This window comes from Bombus vancouverensis, chromosome 10 (genome assembly GCF_051014615.1).
Source record: "Bombus vancouverensis nearcticus chromosome 10, iyBomVanc1_principal, whole genome shotgun sequence".
Classification (NCBI taxonomy): Eukaryota; Metazoa; Arthropoda; class Insecta; order Hymenoptera; family Apidae; genus Bombus; species Bombus vancouverensis.
This window is the reverse complement of record NC_134920.1, coordinates 9765965-9787613: the sequence shown is the minus strand read 5'-3', so window position 1 is coordinate 9787613 and position 21649 is coordinate 9765965. Positions and strand designations below refer to the sequence as shown.

The window sequence follows — 21649 nt, the reverse complement described above, 5'->3', positions numbered from 1 at the left end:
CGTATTGATTATTATATCTTACATTTTATTACCATTTCATTGACATGCAATCGTGCTAGAAAACAAAATGGCTTTCATCATTGATAGACACGCGCTAACTTGTCTATCATTCGCAGAAAGTGGCGTCTCTACTGAATAGGGAAACATATGATAGAGGAAGTAAGTTTCCAGTAAATAAACGCGCCACATTTGGATTTACGTTATTCTTACTTATATTAACACAGTGAAAATATAATCGTACGTATTGAATTAATACTATATATACATGTACATATATACATACGTATATACTCAAAATAATTTTGAAATTGAAATTTTTATCTCTGCTATGTGTGTTGGATATATGTTAAATAGTTATCACATAATGTTAAATAATTCTATTCAAACCTCTATTTCATTCTAATATGTATATAATATGTTTTCCTTCCTTTGTATATCTCCATGTGAGAAGTACACTTTTATATTAGTAATAATTACATGTACATTCAACAACAATCAATTTTATGGTAAAAAAAAAAAGAGAGAGATATCATGTCCCTCTTATGTTAGTTTTTTATCTTTCGATCGAATTGTATGCGCTTGCGCATAAAGTCAGATCGTGGCGTTATATAAGGCGCGGAATATTACTGCTTACTAATAATTTACAAAGTGATTTTTATTGTAGACAGAACGCCATAAAAGAACAATGAAACCACGTGTATTGGTTACGAGTAACGATGTGCCAACATCTGGCATAGATCTCTTGCGGACGAAGTAAGTGTACTTTTTAAGAAAGAATATTTACTAGTGTTATTTATAGTGATTTAAAAAAGAAAAAATTAAGAAGACCATTGTAATGCTGAAATTATTTGAATAATGGACATTATTGGAACAATTCACAATTATTTGTGAATTTTTAATGGTACATACTTATATGTTACTTGGAATTTAATACTTTTTGTTTAGATGCGATGTCACAATCATTCAGACGGCTATGCCTAATCGAGAAGATGTATTGCAAGTTCTTCCTGGTCATGATGCTATCTTTGTTACTGGACATATCAGTATAAATAGCGATTTTCTTAATAATGCAGGTAAATATTTAGTCATATTAATCTTTTAGATTATATGATGGTTTATGTTGTCGCGGAATTTTAAAATAAGCCAACAGTAACGGCGCTAATCAACTCAGACTTTTAAAATTTAATTGATGGAATAAGCATTATCCATAATTATAAATAATTGAGTCCGCATTTCAGAATTTATTAGAAGTCTATTAACTTTCTTTTTTGTTGAAATAATCGGCTTAAGTAACGGCGTTGTATTGAGTATTGTATTTTCTGACGTATTACTATATATATCTATTTCAAATTATAAACAACAAAATGTAAATGTATACGTCTTTCATGAATGAAATTTAAAGAAATATCAAAAAATAGGATCTTCTCTAAAAGTCGTCTCAACAATGTCAGCTGGCTATGACCATTTGGATGTTCCCGAAATTAAAAGAAGAGGTATCAAAGTTGGTCACACTCCTATGGTTTTATCAGCTGCAGTTGCAGAAATTGCAGTACTTCTGACATTAAATGCAGCAAGACGAACTCATGAAGGACGTCTAAAACTTGAACAGTAATTAGACACGAACTTTTTATTTAATCGCTTCTGAAAATTGTAATTAATCAAGTTAAAATTATATATCTATTCAAGAAATGTTATACAAATTTTATTCGGATTTTATTCAAAAATTTAGAAGGATAGATTTACTTATCTTAATTATAGAAAATGTTAAGTGTCTTTTAATACACATATATAAAATTCTTAAAAATTTAGAGGACAAGTGGCAAGATCTTTGCAATGGTTACTTGGTCAAGAGTTAAGAGGATCAACAGTTGGCATTGTTGGTTTGGGCAATATTGGACAAGCTATTGTTAAACGACTGAAAGGATTCGATGTAGATCGTTTCATTTATACCGGACATTCTCGTAAAAAAGCAGGTATTTATAAATGTATAGATAAAAATGAAATATGCATTTTTGATAGGATTGTTTATCTGTATTTCAATCTTAAATAGGGGATGAACTTGGAGCGCATTATGTGTCTCTTGACGACCTTCTTGCACAAAGTGATTTCGTAATTGTCGCTACCCCCCTAAATAATGAAACTAGAGGATTGTTTAACGATGATACTTTTAGCAAAATGAAAAGAAACGCGGTATTCGTAAACATTGCCCGTGGGCAAATCGTAAAGACAGATGCCTTGATTAGAGCATTGCGTAATAACACAATTTTTGCGGCGGGTCTTGATGTTACGGATCCTGAACCATTGCCTCCCGATCACGAACTTCTTAAACTTCCCAATGCTGGTAAATATCGTTAATCATATAAATGCAAGGTTTAAATGAATTAATATATTTATCCTTTTTTTAATATCTTTATTAACAGAAATTCCATTCTATATTTTCATGTAATATGTGTACATATTAGTTAATTGTAGAAATATATAGCAAAGTTGTATATATATACATTAACAAATATAAAATGTACTGCAGTGGTCATACCTCATTTGGGCAGTGCTACTACGAAGACACGAAATGATATGTCTCTTACTGCAGCACAAAACATTCTCAATGGATTAGAGGGTAAGCCACTGATATATGAATTGTAACTAATATGTTCTATTGCATGTATGAAGTATAAACTTTTATTACATAATTTAAGACTATATATTTGTTTGAAGTAATATAATGATACAATGATATATTCTTAGCATATTTAAGAATATTAACTGACACATATACATATACATCTATAACATGTATTTTAATATCACGTCTTTTTACATAAATTTATATTACCTATATATGTAAAATTTCCGAATGGCTCATCAAATATATTTTGGAAATATTGAAATGCCTCTGATGTCTTGTGATAATTTCCTACCTATTATAAAAATTTGTAGTATCTACCTCTTCTTCTTTATTTCTTGCATTATCTTATAAAAGGTTTAGGAGATACTTCCCTTTTTTTAGACAGATATTTAAAATGTTTTTTGAAACTAATCAAAGAAAACACAATTATGAAAGAATGTAACCCTCCAGTTTCTTATAAATTAGGGAAAAATATCCCCACCATTATTTAAAACATCATAGAACATCTGTTCATTACAAGTTTTTACCAAATTTAAGTGCAAACTTTTGGTATTTATCACCCGTAATGCACAACAGGTAACCATCAGGCTTCCACTACTGCATTTTTTAAGTTACTTAGGATTGGATCAATTTTAGTTTCCAAAGATAAGATATGGCCTGTATTACAATTATGACTTGCAATAAAACTTATTACTAAGGGTAATTTGTTCATCTGAACTACCTACAAAATAAATTAATAATTAGATTTACATTAGCTTTTACATTTATTTGTTAGTTTTATATTTAATGAAAAATAATAATATTCTATAATAATAATAATAATAATAATAATATGTACTTTTTTTATTACCTGATAACTACTATACATGCATATAATTGTTTTATTTTTCCCTAAACCCAGTTTGCTTCCTTGATCTGTTGCCATGCCAAATGTAGATAAGAAACTTGCTCTCATAGCTAATTCAGGTGTCGTATCATCAGTTACAGATATGACAGGTACTCCATCCCTATCTGTTATCAGTATACTATGAAGTCCTTCCACACTACTTAAAAGTCCATAAAGAAATTTTCTTAATTCCTGAGATAACAAAAACAAAGATATAAATAATGATAATTAACAACAATATTATGATACTATATGTACTTTCGCAAATTATAATATTTCTATCCATAAAATACATATTCTTTCCATAAATATTTTATAAATATTTTTAAATTAACTTGATCTATATCTAACCTTAAAATATAGACTACATTATATCTTATAAAATAATAAAATATAATCGGAAAACTTACTGCTGTCATCTTTAATATTCACTATGATAAGCTACGCGATAGATTGTAAACTTATTTAAGTCTAATAAATCTTAAATATTAGGACTATCAAATGCTTCTTTTGACAGGTTGTCATATGATAAACGTAGAATGCGCGCACATCGCATTTAAACTATCATGCTAAAAGAAACTCTTGGAACGCAGTTCGAATTTGAAATAGTTGTTAGATATTTGTTGTTAAAAACTATAAATGTAAATTAAACTGTAAAACTGTAAGTTAATAATTTAGTAATTCTAGAGATATATTAACATTTAAGTGAATCATAGGTTATAATTAAAACTAATGATTTGGTTTTATTTAAAAATATGGCCCAATTTGAAAAATTTTGTTTATTTTGACTTACATTCCGTATTTATAATGTTTGAGATGAAATTGTATTTGTGTTTATTTTAGAGCAATTACGGGACACTTTAGATACAAACTAAATATATAGTAACTCAACATCAATGTAATTTGTAACAATACTTTTATTAGAAAATTTTGTTTATCCTAACAAAAATTAGTAAAAAAGGAAACAGTGATAATGTATAATTTATTATAGTATATAAATTGATGAATTGTATAAATTTACATGCAAATTATATTTCATTTCATCAGAGTACTATCATTACTATCGCTTTTATAATTATTATATAATACCGCTCATCATATGGATTAAACATAAAACAATCATTACATTGTTCAAAATATATTAAAAAAAAAAGAAAACACTCATTTCTATAATTATTGTTTTTTTAACATCCACATATGAGTTTGTATTAGAGAGTTAATTTGACACTTCAGTAACATCCAACATAAACATTTTTGATATATCTTGACCATAATATATTTTTGTGTTATCTGCTAGTGCTTCATATTTCTTTAGTTCTAAGAATTCTCGGGTAAGAAGAAGCTTATTTGCTTCAGCCTGCATTTCTGTTTGATAATGTTCGGCATCTGAACGACTTTTCTGTCTTGCCAAATGCATTTCATCTTCAATAGCCGCTATTCGTTGTTGTGACTCTTTTTCCATAATTTTTTGAATATACTGTATTTTTGCTACTTGTGCCTCTTTTTCTGCTTCAATAACAGCTTTCTTTCTATCAGTCTCGGCATCCTTTTCGACGACTTTTTGATGCTGTGTTGAAATTAAAAGTTTCGTTTTCTCTGCTTCCCTGTAATAGTTATTAAAATATTATTCAAGTTTTTTATAATAGAATCTATCATGAACTTAAATCTATGGTACTTACATTAACTCATAATTTTTTCTGATGGTTTCTGGAATTTTTGGTTTAGTAACTCTAACTGCATGAATACTTAAACCAGGTGCTAAGTCATTTAAGTCTTTTTGTAAAGCAGTTTTCAAATTTTCATCTATTTGATCGAACAAGTCTATATACACCTCGTGCAATGTGTGTACAGAACAAAATTGATTTAATTCATGGTGAATCTTATTGAATATTAATGTTTGATCATAATCTGCTGTGAAGTTTCTCACCATGTTATAAACTATAATTAAAATAATTAATATACAATATTGCAATAATTTATAACTTCTAGTTTAACATAATAAAATTCTTACCACTACTTGCATCTAATATATTTACAACTTCTATACGATCAAAATAAATCATTACACCTCCACTTGTTCCGCATGGAACATTCTTTACTTCATCTGTCTGTAGTGTAACTTGGACAGAGCGATATGTTGTTAATAAGGGTATCATCATATGAAACCCAGGGTTGCTGACTTGAGGCAATAATGCTCCACCCTGTAGCATAGAAATGCTTATAATGTTTATAATATTAGAATCAAATATATTTATAAATTACTTACTCTAAAATAAACACCAACATGACCTTCTTCTATACGATGTAAAGAAAAGTTGAAAACTACTGCTAAGCAAATACAAAAACATATTCCAATAATGCTCTGGTCAAACATGCTATTTTAGTTGCTAAAATAGAAATATATCGTGTTATATGAATTAAGGAAATTAATAATCCGCTATATATAATTATGTTTATTGTAACAAGCTATTAATTTTGTATTGTACACAAGAATATTTATTACAAACTGTATTCAATAAAATGGCAATAATTTGTTTTATTTACACTTCTATCATTGAGGTTATATTTGACTTACATATATTATTAAACTTTGTAAACCTCTAAAATATTATCTACTTACGATAGCGAATATATTAGGAAGTAAGTAAACTTGTGAATTTAGATTTTTAACGTATAAATGTTGAATATTTTATGTTTTAGTCAATTGTGTTGTTTCAGTTGATATATCAGATTTTGTTATCGTTTGCTTAACTCATGTTATGTATTATATTAAATAATGAATTAGCTTTTTAAAATTACATTTGGATATGATTTCCATATATATATATACTATACATATCACACATTCTAATATCGTTCAAGATAAACAGAAACCGATAACTATTAAACCAGAACAATCTCAACGGACGAGGATAATTTCTTATAAGGAAATGATGATTAAGAGTTTCAAATTCTTTTTAATGTTATTAAAAATAATTTAAAAAATATTAATACAATTTTAAATAAGAATAATATAATTTATTCTGCAACATTACTAAAACAATATAGTGACATTTTTGATTACTAGTGTCACGTATGGCGCTTAAAATAATACAAAATTATCAAAAATTTTGTTTACTTAAATTATCAATATATCTTTATTTCCTGTATGTACATCTTTATAAAAAGGATGATAAAAGTTAATTCATATAGCAATCATTATTCTTAACGTAAAAGACATGTTTCTCTTGGGTATTTTAAGTATTTTTATTTCTCTATTTGTTTTTATTAGATTTATTTTTCTGTAATCTTTTTCTATCACGATTGCCACTTTCCTCGGTTTCATTGATAGTTTTAACATCGACTATATTCTGATTTAATGCCTTTAATTCTTGCAAAGCTCGTTTGGCCAATTTCCCTTCTGGCGTATCCACTGGTTCTAAAAGGAGCATCGTTAGGGACTTCTTCAAGAGACTCCCGGCCTCTTCAAGGCGCGAAGCTAATTCGTTTGAAGAAATTTCTCGTGCGGAATATGCACGATTTGCTAACAACACTAGTGGTAAGTGCATTTCGTATAACATTATTCCTAAAAAATATATGTATAGTAATGGATGACGTACTTTATTCATATACGTACATATATATGCATACTAAATTGATATTTAAACACATTTAAAGTTGCTGCAGAATTAAAATTCGGTTAATATCATTTTTCGCTGATTTTACTAAGTCGTATAAATAAATTACTCGATTAAAAATACCTTTCAATCGAGATATTCCTGGTTCGGTAATTTCAAGCATATCGTACATTTCCTTACATACGTCAGACATTTTCTGCATAATTTTTTTTTGTGGATTTGGCGTTGCCACTTCCTTTCTATAGGCAGCTAGTAACTTTTGTTTCAATGATAGCATTAGAAAATGATTTCGATGGAAAGACTTCGACAATTTCGCCATTAAAGTTTCCAATCCCTTGATTATTAAAAATCAAGATATATATTAAATTAGATAGATGCTCAATAATGTACAATCATCATAATTCTATCATATACGAACTTTAATATCGTAATCGTCCACATCGTCGATCAATGTTTTGGTTATATTTAAAGTGGCTCTGACAAGACGACCTCCGATGGAGCTTTTGCACTTGTTGCATTGCCATCTCGTTCCTTTTTCGTATGGAAACTTTGTCAGAGGGTTTTGCATTCCTATGTAACCCTCTCTACATCGTGGACACAGAATACTGCTCATGTACGATCCCATTTCGTATGGATCGCTGCATAATGGGCACTCGCATTCGAAATACTTTCCACCTCGCAAATGTTCTCTCCTACCTAAGGTTCCCTAGCAATGAAACATGTAAATGATTAATTCTCAAAGCGATCGATAAACAATTGATAGATCTGCACACCTTTACAATTTGTAATTTTAATCGTTAGAAGCTTCGTACATAATATAACGTGGTATAATAGTATTTTAATGATTTAAAAAAATTTCTCACGCGGAGTGATTTGGATTTTGTGAAGTAAAAATCTTTATAATAAGCGAATAAACAAACCAAAAGCGACGAGGTGTAATTGAAGTAGATTTCGTCGCCTTCTTTGATCGGCAAACTGGCGTATACAGTAAGCTGAAAATTGTCATCAGCAGTTAGATGAGTGTTACCCCTGCAGTCGTGAGCCATCAGGGAGGCCTCCACATATAAACCTCGTAAAAGAAGTCCATCCAGACCTCCCGGAGATCTGAGCTCGAAACAATTAACGTCTAAAATTCCGCACAACAGTTGGAGGAGCTCTGAGACAGATGGGTCGTCATCAGGAACCAAATGAAGCGATTTTATCACCTATTTGAAACAAGAAGACTTATTATAGAAAATTAATCGTCTTTCATAATTAGTTGCTTCGTTTTACTTACATTTACGACATTTAGTTCTCTATCTTTCCAGACGGACGTGTTTCTTCTCTTATCTGTATGAGCTTCCATAGATTCGACTTGTTTCCATAATTCTGCATCTCTTTGTCTCAAGAGCCATAACCTTAACGGTAATAATACACCGATGATATTTTCTGTATTGTTTATTAATAAATCTTTATTGCGTTTGAAAATTTCGCACTCATCCGGTGTATGATGTTTCGATCGTTCCTGAAATATGACTAATGATCAATGATAACTGACGGTGCTTAACAAAATAGTGTACCTTCTTCCAAGAGAGTAAAGAGAGTAAGTAAGGTACGCTTTGTTAAATTTTGTAGCGATTAAAGAGGAAATTTAGAGAGGATGTTTGAGTAGAACGAGTGAATTATTTTTGCATCTACCTCGCAGGCAGTACTGCACAGAGGCGCAATGTTGCATTTTGAGCAAACATACTGTAGTTCTTTCTTGATTTTTGGCAACAAACGCAAACACGCAAAGCATGCCGGATCTTTGCTGGAAGTTATAGGTCCAACAGCGATCGGTTCTTCGCGAAGTATCACTTCGCCTGCTGTTAAATTCTTTGCCGCCTGTAAATATCTTATAAAAGACGATATATAAATATATGTCAAAATACACAACACATCTAACGTGATATATACACACATGATTTCAATTCAATTCGTAATCAAATTAGTTGCGAAGATCAAAAGTGTATATATCATGATATACAATATCATATTTGCTTTTTGACTGAGATTAAATATAATCCAAGAATTTATTAACACGATACTGCCAATAGATGCTATTTCAACGCTTTTAGATGCCTATCGCGTTATATTTGTTTAAGATATATGTGCTGTATGTGTTTATACCTGCCCAGCTTCTCTGAGTAAGCAACTCTATATTTTAACGTGGGAGTCGCAGCGTTTTTCGATTTTCCTTCCATCGTGGTATATTAGTCCAGCTATTTTCGTCAATTGCTTGAAAGAACGTATGTACTTACGTGTCTTATGCGAGACTAACGATACTTAGACGCGTGAGAGTTTGACGGTATCGTGCATTTCCTACGGTTCGTAACTGACACCGAAATACAGGAAGTTGTAGCGGGAGCCGTCTCTCTTTAGTACTCTCGATACGCTATATTATTATTAGAAGTAGCGTAGCGCGTGCTTGTCGAGTATTCGTAACAAAACAATGCGTAGGTAATGGCTTTAGGGTCCGCGATCTTCCACGATCGTCCACATTTTAAATAAATCGTTCTCCCGGTGTTGATGAAATCTTCTAAGAAATTTAGATGTAAATAGAAGACCGATGTAAGTTTGACGAAGATTAAAAATGATTAAACTGTTACGAGAGGGATTTGGAGAATCAGAGACAGTTTTATTTTCTCCATTTGTGTTCGTCGTCGTTCGTTAGATGAGATCTGATATGTGATAAGTTTTTAGTAAGAAACATCATGTTGAATACATTATATTCGTATTGAAACATGATATATGTATTTATTACGTACGTACGTACGGTCTTGCGTAACTTTATTAACAAAGAAATACGTTCGTACAAAGCTTCATATATTTACAACAAATATTTATAAACTTTTGATCGATTCTTCGAGTTGAGCCAGAGATTCTTTAGCAACGATACCTATTTGACCTTCCGGTGTGTCCGGTGGTTCTAAGCATAAAATTAATGCCGCTTCTTTCAAAATGTTGGCAGCCTCTATCATTTTTGATTTTAGGGCAGCTTCGTCGATCACTCCAGCGTTCCATTGCGTTTTAGCGATAAAAAGTAAAGGCGCATGGAGCTCATAAAGTGTCATTCCTTTAACGGTAAAAGCAAAATATTAATAACAATCGTTAATAAAACATCATCCATTAACAGAAGTTCATTATTGTTTAATTGACATTTGGCGTAGATATCTCAGGAAATAAAGTGCGTTATCATTGAAAGTACAGTAACAAATGGTAGATAATTATAAATCCTTTACCTCTTATACGAGAATAGCCAGGTTCTATGACGTCCAAGACCTGAAGTAACAGCCTGCAAATATCGATTTTATGTTCTAATACGACGTCAGGCAAATCATCTAGGAGGTACTCGTCCACGCGGCCATACATCTGTGTCAACGAATGTCTGAAAAAGCGAAGTTCCTGGATTATTTCAATCTTCTAAATCCTCTTACCACGGTTTTAACATTACCGACAAAATAGGTATCAAAATTTGTATCTATTGAGAGACAGCTTTGTGGATTTGCCAATTGAGATTTCAGCATAATTTATACACAATAAGCGGATAATTCTTCCCATTCATACAGTATACGCACGAAACTTTACACACAGACGTAAATTTACCACGTGTCACCATACATCATCATACATGGCATCATACATTTCAATCTCCACGTGTATTCTTACAATCGCCTCTCAATGGTAATCGATATAATAATATAAATATTTTATCTGTCTCTATCTCGGTCGACTCTCGATCGTTTGTTATCTACACCGCATAATCTGATAAACACTTATTACGCATATGAATTACCATATTAATAAGATTATATTTACCTGAGCATCGTAAGGAAACCATGTCGAGGATGTAAAACAGAACGATATTTTTTCACCACTGTTTCCCTTTCCTGAATGGCATCAGCTCCATCAGCACCGCTAATGGTCTCTACTGCATCCACTTCTGCTTGTATGATATGCAACACTTTTCGAACGGCTGATCCCGATGTCGTAAATTCACAATGCGTACATTTCCATGAACTTTCTGGATCTGTAACATAAATTTAATTGGAAATTGCGATTACGGTTAATCGTATTCTTAATTGTATGCGGATCAGTCGATATCGTTAGCGAGGCAGTCATACGAGATATTTTTACCCAGAGAATCTAAAGATAACACAATTCCGTTATCGCACTTGTTGCACTTCAACGATGACACATGCGTTCCAAGTTCAGTGGGATCTGAACATCTTGGACAGGCACAGGCGAAATATTTTCCTTCGAGAAGATGTTCTCTTCTCAATAGCGTAGGAAGTAACGAATGTGTGTAACTTCCGTAAAGTTCTCCACCGGCAGGAATTTTGAGGGTGGTACGTAATCGTACTCTGTGAACAGAGTAAAAGTTCTTTAGATACTTTTTATCAAGTAACTTGGCGATCTGTTACTGAATTTAAGCAATTATCATTTTACCTATAATCAGTTGGTGAAATGCTGTGGCATGTATTAGAGATACACGAATGATTCATTAGAGCCACTGTTGGATACAGTGCTCTCGCGCTACACCCTTTCGCTGTTCGAATCTCGAAAGTATTGATTTCTAGAATTCCACAGGCTGTATGAATTTGTTCTTCCGAGAATCTGCGACGAAACAAAACGAAACATAGGTCGATGATAAAATTACTTATTTCTCTCGCGAGATTGACGAGTAATTACCTGTCTAATTTCAGTTGTTTTCTTATATAGTCCACTATATTAATCTGATTTGATTGCCAATGTTTCTTTTGACTTCTTATTTTATTGTGAGCCTCCATGTCCTTTATCTCATTGTTCCACCTTTCAGGATTTCTCTCCGATTCTAGAAGCAATCTTAACGGAGTTATACATTCCAATTGCGGCACTCCATTTTCGTTTGCTTCTTCCAGAGCAGCCTGCACGTTAAACTTCTCCTTGGCTTGTACGAATACCTACAAATAAGATACGTGAGTATCATAGTTTGTCGTTCGATGCGTAGCATAAAAGCGAATCATATTTCTAAATCACACGTCTTTTAACATCTTCACACTTTCATTTTCCGCTTTTAACACCTTCTTTTCTCTCTTATATCCTACGAAGTATGCAAGTTGACAATGTATTATTAGCGAAGGCTTCACAATTGATTGCAACATACGAAAATTATTTGCAAATAAGCGTTAATCGCATAAAGTGGAAGATAGTTTCGCTGTTTTTATATTCTCCTGATTTCTACCTGACATTCATAGTCCTTGTGTTGCGGTTGGTTTTCGCATTCTTCTGAACATACAGGCCAACCGCATTTTGAACAAAGAGGTTTAGCGCTTAACGATGGAGGCCATGTTGCATAACAGGAAAGACACAAAGGGTATGTGAATGCCTTTGGTCCAACTACAAAAGGCATTTCTGTGACAATTTCTTCCCCTGCTTCCAACTCTTTGCTGGCGACCATGTATCTGAGAAAAAGTATTTTAAAGATTTACCAAACAGTGTTCATTTCATTCGTAATATAGTCGATTAAGAAGAAGAAAAATACTTTCTTACCTTCCCACTTTGTCATTCTGAAGAATTTTGTATGTCGCCGTGCTTTTCCCCGTTGGCGTCGATTCCCCCTAATGAACAACATTATTATTTTTAAAGCTGTAGCTTTGTATTATTGAGAAATTGACTCGTAATTGAAAATTGTAGATTGTTATTTTCATTTTTAACGTAAATACGCAGCAGAATCATTTTTGTGCAATAAATGTAACGCGGAAAGCAACATCACTGTACATGCTGTATAGAAGCTTGCGTATGCAAACAAATCAATTCGGTACATCGATTTCGTAAGACCAGTACATAGTTTTGTATTATAGACTATTTGCTTGTTATTTTTTAATAGTGTGCAACAAACGATCAGTGAAAACTTCGTCTATTATAGAAGTATGACGCAAAATTTGGATATATTAAATGCAAATGCAGTTTAAATATGCTAAACGCAATATGTTCAGCATGAGTTTTCCATTAACGATAAAATTATAGTCAAGTCGCAATATTTTATACTCTATAGTATATTGTTAGCGGGTTTATGCGGGCAAATAAAACAATAAAATTAAATATTTTATAATCTACAGTATGCTGTTAGCGGGTTTATGCGGGCAAATAAAACAATAAAATTAATTTACAACAAGAACATTCAGCATGAACGGAACAGATTTGATTAATTTATGATACATACCAAGCTTTTTTGTGACATGGTTGATCAACGATCGATCAATATTGATACTGAAATAATTTCCTCAAGTTCGCTTGTATTGTACGCCTCTTTCGGGTTCGAACCGAATTGCACAATCTGCTAAAGAAGAAGGATACAAACAGACTGAAAATTAATTTTGCACAGACGTTTATATATATATATTCGCTTTAATAAAAATATACTATCCACGAAGAGACTGCCAAGATATGATCTAGATCGTTCACCATCGTCTTTCGGGAAGAGTCTCAGTTCGCGTAGAAATGGTAGTTACACACTCTGCGTCGAGCAACTATTCTATTTTGGGAACCGAAAATGTCCAGTTTTAATTACTTCGACAGTTTCACGAAATGGTCAAAAAATGAGACTGGTCATTTTTATGACTATTCATCTAATAACCATATAAATAATTATGTACATTTCGCTATTTTCTTCGCTGTATCTTCAGTACCTTTTTCATGTGACAGAAGATTACGGATGAGTAACTTTTTGAAATGAAAATTTAGGAATAATAGATAGTTTTGACCAACTATTTTAATATACAATTACCTTTATATATTGAAGTTTGAAAGAAGTTCTATTAACTTCGCGCCCTCCTTCCTTTTTTGTATTCAGGATTCTTCTTCTGTATATTGACAACTAGTTATAATCTAATTTTCTTACGAGATTGATCAACAGTTTCTTTACGTGTGCAATTGACTTGATTGAGGTTGCTTCCTACTGAAAATTGCCCATTGGAATTCCAGATTTTCAACAAAGAAAAAGTTCATTTAGTAGGAAAAAAAGGAAATTATAATTGGAGAAATTTCAAAAATTTTTCCGTTTGTCCAGTACATTAATCCAAACTTTTTAAAGTTTGAAATATAATATCCTACTATAATTAAAGAGTTTGATATATGTCGTTTATTTACATAATATATAAATACCATTTATACAGTGCATTTAAAATTAACATAGTCAATTAGAGAGACGTATATGGTTTTTAGTAATAAGCGTACGCTTGATAGTAGTATGAATTAAATATGTATTTAGTATACTATTCGACAATACTTTTTCCTTTATATATCTTTATCTTTTACTCAACGCTCAATAAACAGTACCGGGTGATCAGGATATGTGCAAGATCCACGCCTATGAGGGTGATCTTCAAGGTTACATAATATGTAGAAAGTAAATCAATATAAAGATTAAATTGCTGAATGTATTTTGTTTAATAAAAGAGGAACATTCTCCTATTTGTATAAATTAATTTTATTCTATGTATGTTATTAAAATTTTCACATAAAAATAGTGTCTAGCTTATTTGGAAGTTATTCTGCGCATGCGCAAGCACAGTTGCGCGAAGGTTCCGTCTTCCTCTCCCGATTCGCATATCGTCTCACGTACGCAATTAAGGGACAACGAGACGAAGTCTTGCAGTTTTCTGCACTTGCGTCTTATAACATAGAACATAAGTAAGTACCAACGAATACCATTATTTATACATCCTAGATCTAAATTAGATTCCTTATTCATACACACAGATTACGTGAAAATTTGCAAGAAAAATTAAATATTTGTAAAGCCGGCATGAGTTGCTAGTCATGTCGCTGGACTGTCGTTTGGCAGTGTTAAAAACCATTTCTATCAATTTTGTAAACTCATATGAATTTAAACGCTTTATCTTTCCTTTGTGATTTAACCAATAACGTTTTTTTCATTAAACAAGTATATTTTCGGGTGTGATAATGTAAAATTCAATTCAATTTTGAGAATTAGAAATTGCTGGTTTACACCTTATGTAATACCAAGACAGGTCAATATCACTCCATTTTTCCTCTGTATTATTGTTAAATTAATTACATATTGTTACTTAGTGTATTTTCTTTTTTTCGTTTTTCTTAATATTGGCATTATTAGCCCCGTAATTCATTATTTACAATAAAATTTCTGTCAGAAAGTATATACATAGTTAATTTGATATTCATTTTTCTCGCATATGTATTAAATATTACGAAATGCATTAAATAATTTTCAAGGAAAATTGCAACTCCTACGCTATATGTAGCTAGCAATTTTTCATTAACTGAATCTCATTCTTTATTTATTTTGTAATTGAAAAATATACTTGTAAGTTAATTATGACTGACACATCATTTATTGATTGTGAGATAATAACTTGAATTTTTCGATTACTTATCATTCAGATTAGAGATTATTGTCATTTTAGCGCTTTAATGCTAAGCATATTTAAATGTATAATTTAGAAAAATATATTTTTAAAATTCAATATTTTTTTTTATTTATGAATGAAAATGTCCTACTTACACTTTTCTTTAAATAAAGTAAATATTTGGATTTTATATGCATACATTATATAAATTTATGTTATTGTTAATTGACAAATAAATGTAGTGTACCTCTTTAATGTTTTTGCATAGATCATGGCTCCACCAGCATATAGTGATTTAGGCAAAAGTGCTCGTGACTTATTTTCCAGTGGATATCATTTTGGTCTAATCAAATTGGATGTGAAAACAAAAACTAAGTCTGGTGTAGAATTCTCTAGTGGTGGGGTATCTAATCAAGATAGTGGAAAAGTATTTGGTACTTTAGAAACCAAATATAGTATTGATGACTATGGATTGAAATTTAGTGAAAAGTGGAATACTGATAATACACTTGCTACTGATGTTACTTTTGCCGACAAATTGCTCAAAGGTCTTACCCTTGGCTATGGCTGTACTTTCTCTCCACAAACAGGGTAAAATATATCATTTAATTTTATCTGCATCTTATAGTTTACTTATCCCTGCTTTGCATGTACCTAAAATAAATAGTTTTGAAAAATATGTGATTGTTTTGTATTGTAGGACCAAGACTGGAAAACTGAAGACATCTTACAAACATGAGAATGTATCAGCCAATGCTGATTTTGATCTTAGTCTTTCTGCTGGTCCTTTGGTAAATGCATCAGCTGTTGTAGGATACCAAGGTAAGAAAAAGATGGCATGTATATACTTTTAGTTCATGGCATATATTTATATTATTTTTATTATTATGTAATATTGTATCATTTCTTTTTTTAGTATTGAACTTGAAAAGTTAAATATTGTTCAGATATTTAATAGTTATTATATTGTTGTCCTTATGTGATTTCTTGTAATTCCATTCAAGTCCTTCCCCTTTACATTCCCAGTATCCTGTTATTCCAGAAAGAATGATGTAAGATTATGTTATAGTAAAACAGAATAGATTAAATTTACTAGGTTATAAAATACTACGATGAAATTGTAGGTTGGTTGGCTGGATATCAAGCTTGTTTTGATACACAAAGAAACAAGCTTACAAAGAATAACTTTGCACTTGGATATACCGCATCTGACTTTACTCTTCACGCAGCAGTGTATGTATAATCGTTATAAATATTCACGAGAAAGAATAATTTGATAAAATTTTCTTCATTTTTTAATATTCTGTTTTTTTAGGAACAATGGCTGTGACTTTAGTGGCCTCATTTATCACAAAGTGAAACCAGAACTAGAAGGCGCAATTAATCTGGAGTGGAATTCAAGCAACAATGTGACACAATTTGGAATTGCTACAAAATATAATCTTGACTCAGATGCATCTATCAGAGCTAAAGTTAATTCTAATCTTCAAATTGGTTTAGGATATCAACAAAAGTTACGTGATGGTAAGTGATGTTTAATTCGTGCAAAATGTTACTCTAAGGAAGGGACTTTTGGTAGAGTAACAATATTATATTTGATTTTACATTTCTCATCAGTTGTCATAATATATCCATTAAATCATTGTACTTTACTGATTATGTTGATTATCTACTTACATATTTGATTTACATATTTATATTATCATATCTGATATTTGACTTACATATTCTTTAATATATTTAGGTGTAACTCTGACACTTTCTACAAATATTGATGGAAAGAACTTTGGCTCTGGTGGTCACAAGATTGGTCTTGCATTAGACCTACAAGCTTAAATATGAATCAGACACAAAAGGATTAGATCACTCAAAAGGTCTTTTCATGGCCTTTGTGTCATAAAGACAGTATCACAGTACATGCTTCAAAGTATTGCCTATAACATATAGATAGGTTTATCCCAAAATAGATGCCACATATAATACGTATAAACATGGTATGGTAACAATATCTTATCATGAACAATACGGTTTACAAATTCTTAACCAAAATAGAAGTGTTCTATTTTTTCCTCTATAATTCTCTCATATTTGATATGGTGCAGCCTTTTACCAGTTCCTGATGAACATGCAGTCTATTAAAATCAAATGTTAATTATTCTGAACTTAATTATAAAAAATATACTCATGGAGTAATGTTGATTGCAAATACGTATAAAATTAAATTAGGAAGAAAATGTGTTTAAGCATTTCTGGAAATATATTTTTCAACTCAGTAGTAAATGTTACCAAGTTACAAAGTAACTATAAATTCAGTGATTGATTTCAAAATAACACAGTATGATGCTGCACATACATTTTTGTAGCTACACAAATAATATTAATGACCGAATTTATTGTAAAAATACCTGCACTTAATATTATATTAAATAAATAGCTACGTACAGGGACTTGAGATTAAATGATGTCAAATATCAAGTACAGTTACTTTTCATTTGCAGAATGAGATAACATTCATTCCTATCTATATAATCAATATAAAACAATACTGCCAGCGTGATTATTTTAGGATTGAAACAAATTGAGAAATACATATTTGGTTACGAAGATTCCAATAATTTAGTCCGGCACCTTATATAAAGATTTCACATTTTTTAAATAGTACATAGTAATAAATACTTTTAGTTATAAATAATTCCACAGTCTTGTCTTATGTAGCACTTATAATGCATAAGAGGTTTGTACTCGTACAATTTTATTTTCCCATACATCAACAGTTGTTAAATATTCAGCCAAATCTGGATCAAGCTTTGATTAGTTCATAAAATAAAGAAAATTTTATTTTATGTGCAGTGTGAATGCTTTATTTACATGAGATAATTACAATATTCCCTTTACTGGAATATGCTTGCGTGAAGTTCATAACAGTCATAGATGAATATTAAACAAATGACTTTTAAGTGTGCTTAATCAATAAAAATTTATCCGTATTTTATACTTATTTTAATGTTAAGTTTTCGTAAATAATAAAGTAGCTATAATGACAAAAACCAATTGTTAAATATTTCATAAATTTTGGTATTTTTATTTGTATTATGAAAAATCAAAATTTATTTATTGATCATATAAAAATTGATTTTATGCGTATTAACAGAAATTAACGAGCATGATATATTTTACATTACTCGCAATGCATAAGCATCACTGTAGAATTATAACAATCTTTATTGCCTCCAAATTTTTAGTTGTGTATGTATCAAATGTTTATCTAATGTTCCTGTTCCAGTTTCTGTGTATGTTTATTTGATATTAAAAAAATTTATATTAATGCACCATCTGATCTTCCATTGCTTTTGCTATCCATTCTGGTTCAGTTTGAGCAATTTTTTCTATTATTTGGTTTACTTGATAGCAAAGTGATTGTATTTGTTTATCCCACGTTGGTAAAGTTTCGCGTGCTACGCAAGAAAATAAGTTATTGATAGAAAATATTTGTATTAAATCCATAAGACTGAATTATTAATTAACTATAACTGATTGCTCTAAACTTACTTTCAAAATGTACAATGGAATCAATTTGATCGATGTACCCATTCATTCGACCTTCTGTAATCATTTGGCTAGCAATTTTTTCTGCTTTCGTTGGTGGAATTTCTAACAAAGCACCCAATTCTTCGAAAGTTATGTTATTGTACAATTTACTAGCAGATAATAAGTTATGTTCTATAACGGCACGGTCAAGAATAGTGGATCCTAATCCATCAATTGTACTTGCTTTCTGATGAGGTTGTAATAAGGCTTCAAATTCTTGCAACTCGGAACGCCGAATAATGCGATCCAAATACATTTTTTCAAGAATTGAGTAAGCGGGAAGTTGTTGACAACGCTCGTCTTTAAATAATGTAGCTAACATACGACTTCTTTGTTGACCTAATATTAATGCAAAGCTTATACATTGTTTCTAAAACAATTAAAGAATATGAAACAAATACTTGCCTGCAGAAGCTAATACTGTACAAATTAATGCATTCCTAAGTGCAGTCATACGTTCATCTTCATGTATAATAGATCTGTATGATAATTCATTGTATCTTTGTGCTGCTTCTATAAACTTTCTTCTATAATCTAATACTCTAGCATAACAAACTTTATAGTATATTTGTAACTGTTCATTTTTCGACTCAGCCTAAAAAAACCACAAAATAAATTTGTTTTTAAAGGTATATATACTACTTAGGTAAATTTGAATACTATATACTTGTAAAAGAGATGCCCTATTGATGAATGCTTCGGCCTGCACTGGATCATCGTCTTCCAAGTACAATCGTGCTATTTTAAGATAAGTTTCAAGTTTGTAGTCAACCGTATAGTGCCTGCGTAAACATAATAATTATATCTAACAATCTGGAATTGATAGTACATAACAATGATTTTTCTATTTACTTCTGTCCTGTTTCTAGTGGTATCCCAACTAAAACATTAGCTGCTTCTCTCCAATTTTGATTACGTTCATAAATTTTTGCCAAGTGTTGTCTTATACTAGCAACTTGTTCTTCAAATGAGATTACTCTTGGTTGCATCTAAAACATTAGCAAGCAACTCCTTATTATATCTCAATTAATATATATTATAACAAAATTTACCTTGTCTAATGTATAATGCGAAATAGCCATCGACACTTCATCAGGTAAAAGTAATAATCGATTACTGACATCCGTTAAAACTTGTCTTGAGATGACCAAACTTACATATTCATGTACAACTGCAAGACAAAAAGCATTCATTATTACGTTACTAAGAAACCATTGGAAACAATATCATATTACAAAATGCAGACTAGAATTATCTACAAATTGGAGAAAAAAGTTGTGTTGATATTTAAGAACATTTATATAAAAACGTAGTTATGTAAATAACCATGAGGATATGACGTTTAATCTAATAAATTATTGTATATACAGAGACATGAACATGTAACGATTTGATACATATATGTTATATATTTATAAGTAATTAATAGTATCAGATAATTGGAAGATATATTTCTGTATATTATAAGAAAAATCTAACGTACTTGCTTCAATGAATATCTTCAAAGCATCCATCGCCTCTTCGCTGGACGATAACAGTATTGAGTCCAAAATCGCTCGATACCTGTAAGTATCACCATTTGTACGGAATATTCCAAAAATATACTTTTGATCCTACTTAACGAGCTTACTTCTCCGCCTGATCTTTATGAGAGCCCCCGGCATATAGTAAATTCGTGAGCTGTTGACGTACAGAAGATACCGTCACCACCATCTTTTCTACATGAATAACCAAAAATGACTTTTGCGCCTATTGCGATCATGAACTATGGACGGAAGCTACTAGAAGTACAGTAGGGAATAAATAGAAATAGATTTCACTGAATGTTATAACAATAAAATGCAAATTATTACAATAAGTAACAATTAAAATTTTTATATATTATAATTTTAATGAAATATATAAATTTTATTTGTATATAAACATAAATCATGTAATAATAGTTTTTGTGTTACGTATTTTCCTACAACTTGTTATATCTTGTACTTTATATGTATTGCCGATTCTTATTTATTTAACAATATATGTTATTATCAGATTATTAAAATTAAATAATTATAAAGATATGTACATCGTAATACAATTTGAGATGGCGCTTTATAGAACATTACTGAGATCAGTTAACACACTTTACATGAATAATTCATGATTGAATAGAATACAATTAATGTGGACTCGCTTATACTTATAAATTTGGTTTAACATTTCGTGTTCCATAATTTAAAAAGTTGATGTATTTAATTTGAATAGGGTTAGTATAATACTTCTTACTCTGTATTCGATTACAATAAATATAAATCATTAGTTTCATATCTAAACAAAATTAGTACACGTGTTTAAGTTATATATTAATTTAAAAATTGTAGGTAACTAAAATACTGGTAGAAAAATGATCAATTATATAATGTAATTCGTAAATTTTTAAAGATATTTGTTGATTACTTTATTCTGTTTCATACGTGTCGTAAACCTGTATAAGCTGTACTTAGTTACAGCTACAATTTCTATGAAATTTAATGTATGCTAATGTGTACAGAAATGC

General features: G+C 30.7%; 7 protein-coding genes across 9 annotated transcripts; 2 read left to right on the top strand and 5 right to left on the bottom strand.

Annotated features, from left to right (window-relative positions):
* The first annotated feature begins 132 nt into the window (after positions 1–132).
* LOC117157054 (glyoxylate reductase/hydroxypyruvate reductase) lies at positions 133–2695 on the top strand. 2 transcript variants are annotated; one of them, XM_033334731.2, is made up of 7 exons: positions 133–159; positions 665–753; positions 946–1073; positions 1419–1608; positions 1810–1973; positions 2051–2341; positions 2528–2695. In XM_033334731.2, the coding sequence occupies exons 1-7, from the start codon at positions 148–150 to the stop codon at positions 2641–2643; spliced, it is 990 nt and encodes a 329-aa protein (XP_033190622.2). In that variant the 5' UTR covers positions 133–147; the 3' UTR covers positions 2644–2695. The 2 variants fall into 2 exon arrangements, with proteins under 2 accessions (XP_033190622.2, XP_076478288.1); XM_076622173.1 differs by having other exon boundaries at positions 2421–2695.
* Positions 2664–4077, bottom strand: Lamtor3 (Late endosomal/lysosomal adaptor, MAPK and MTOR activator 3). The gene is made up of 3 exons (XM_033334743.2): positions 3923–4077; positions 3477–3704; positions 2664–3347 (listed from the first exon to the last, which is right to left on the bottom strand). The coding sequence occupies exons 1-3, from the start codon at positions 3929–3931 to the stop codon at positions 3210–3212; spliced, it is 375 nt and encodes a 124-aa protein (XP_033190634.1). The 5' UTR covers positions 3932–4077; the 3' UTR covers positions 2664–3209.
* Positions 4078–4634: 557 nt separating this feature from the next.
* Positions 4635–6410, bottom strand: LOC117157055 (erlin-1). Its single transcript, XM_033334733.2, has 5 exons — positions 6133–6410; positions 5779–5899; positions 5524–5713; positions 5192–5450; positions 4635–5116 (listed from the first exon to the last, which is right to left on the bottom strand). Exons 2-5 carry the CDS (start codon positions 5884–5886, stop codon positions 4729–4731), a joined length of 945 nt encoding a protein of 314 aa, XP_033190624.1. The 5' UTR covers positions 5887–5899; positions 6133–6410; the 3' UTR covers positions 4635–4728.
* Positions 6411–6546: 136 nt separating this feature from the next.
* LOC117157046 (SET domain-containing protein SmydA-8) lies at positions 6547–9696 on the bottom strand. Its single transcript, XM_033334702.2, has 7 exons — positions 9278–9696; positions 8807–9002; positions 8406–8633; positions 8050–8334; positions 7548–7835; positions 7253–7463; positions 6547–7077 (listed from the first exon to the last, which is right to left on the bottom strand). Exons 1-7 carry the CDS (start codon positions 9349–9351, stop codon positions 6767–6769), a joined length of 1593 nt encoding a protein of 530 aa, XP_033190593.1. The 5' UTR covers positions 9352–9696; the 3' UTR covers positions 6547–6766.
* Positions 9697–9922: 226 nt separating this feature from the next.
* LOC117157047 (SET domain-containing protein SmydA-8) lies at positions 9923–13649 on the bottom strand. The gene is made up of 9 exons (XM_033334703.2): positions 13353–13649; positions 12680–12747; positions 12372–12591; positions 11840–12090; positions 11597–11764; positions 11285–11511; positions 10967–11177; positions 10390–10535; positions 9923–10223 (listed from the first exon to the last, which is right to left on the bottom strand). Exons 1-9 carry the CDS (start codon positions 13368–13370, stop codon positions 9991–9993), a joined length of 1542 nt encoding a protein of 513 aa, XP_033190594.2. The 5' UTR covers positions 13371–13649; the 3' UTR covers positions 9923–9990.
* Positions 13650–14665: 1016 nt separating this feature from the next.
* Positions 14666–17994, top strand: LOC117157058 (voltage-dependent anion-selective channel). Its single transcript, XM_033334740.2, has 6 exons — positions 14666–14821; positions 15788–16110; positions 16220–16341; positions 16644–16752; positions 16835–17043; positions 17264–17994. The coding sequence occupies exons 2-6, from the start codon at positions 15791–15793 to the stop codon at positions 17353–17355; spliced, it is 852 nt and encodes a 283-aa protein (XP_033190631.1). The 5' UTR covers positions 14666–14821; positions 15788–15790; the 3' UTR covers positions 17356–17994.
* Positions 16466–20903, bottom strand: CSN4 (COP9 signalosome subunit 4). Of its 2 annotated transcripts, XM_033334717.2 has the most exons (9): positions 20738–20903; positions 20591–20670; positions 20160–20278; positions 19960–20096; positions 19775–19889; positions 19513–19702; positions 19069–19446; positions 18850–18974; positions 16466–16549 (listed from the first exon to the last, which is right to left on the bottom strand). In XM_033334717.2, the coding sequence occupies exons 1-9, from the start codon at positions 20818–20820 to the stop codon at positions 16481–16483; spliced, it is 1296 nt and encodes a 431-aa protein (XP_033190608.1). In that variant the 5' UTR covers positions 20821–20903; the 3' UTR covers positions 16466–16480. The 2 variants fall into 2 exon arrangements, with proteins under 2 accessions (XP_033190608.1, XP_076478050.1); XM_076621935.1 differs by lacking the exon at positions 16466–16549 and having other exon boundaries at positions 18571–18974; positions 20738–20894.
* Between the last annotated feature and the right edge of the window lie 746 nt (positions 20904–21649).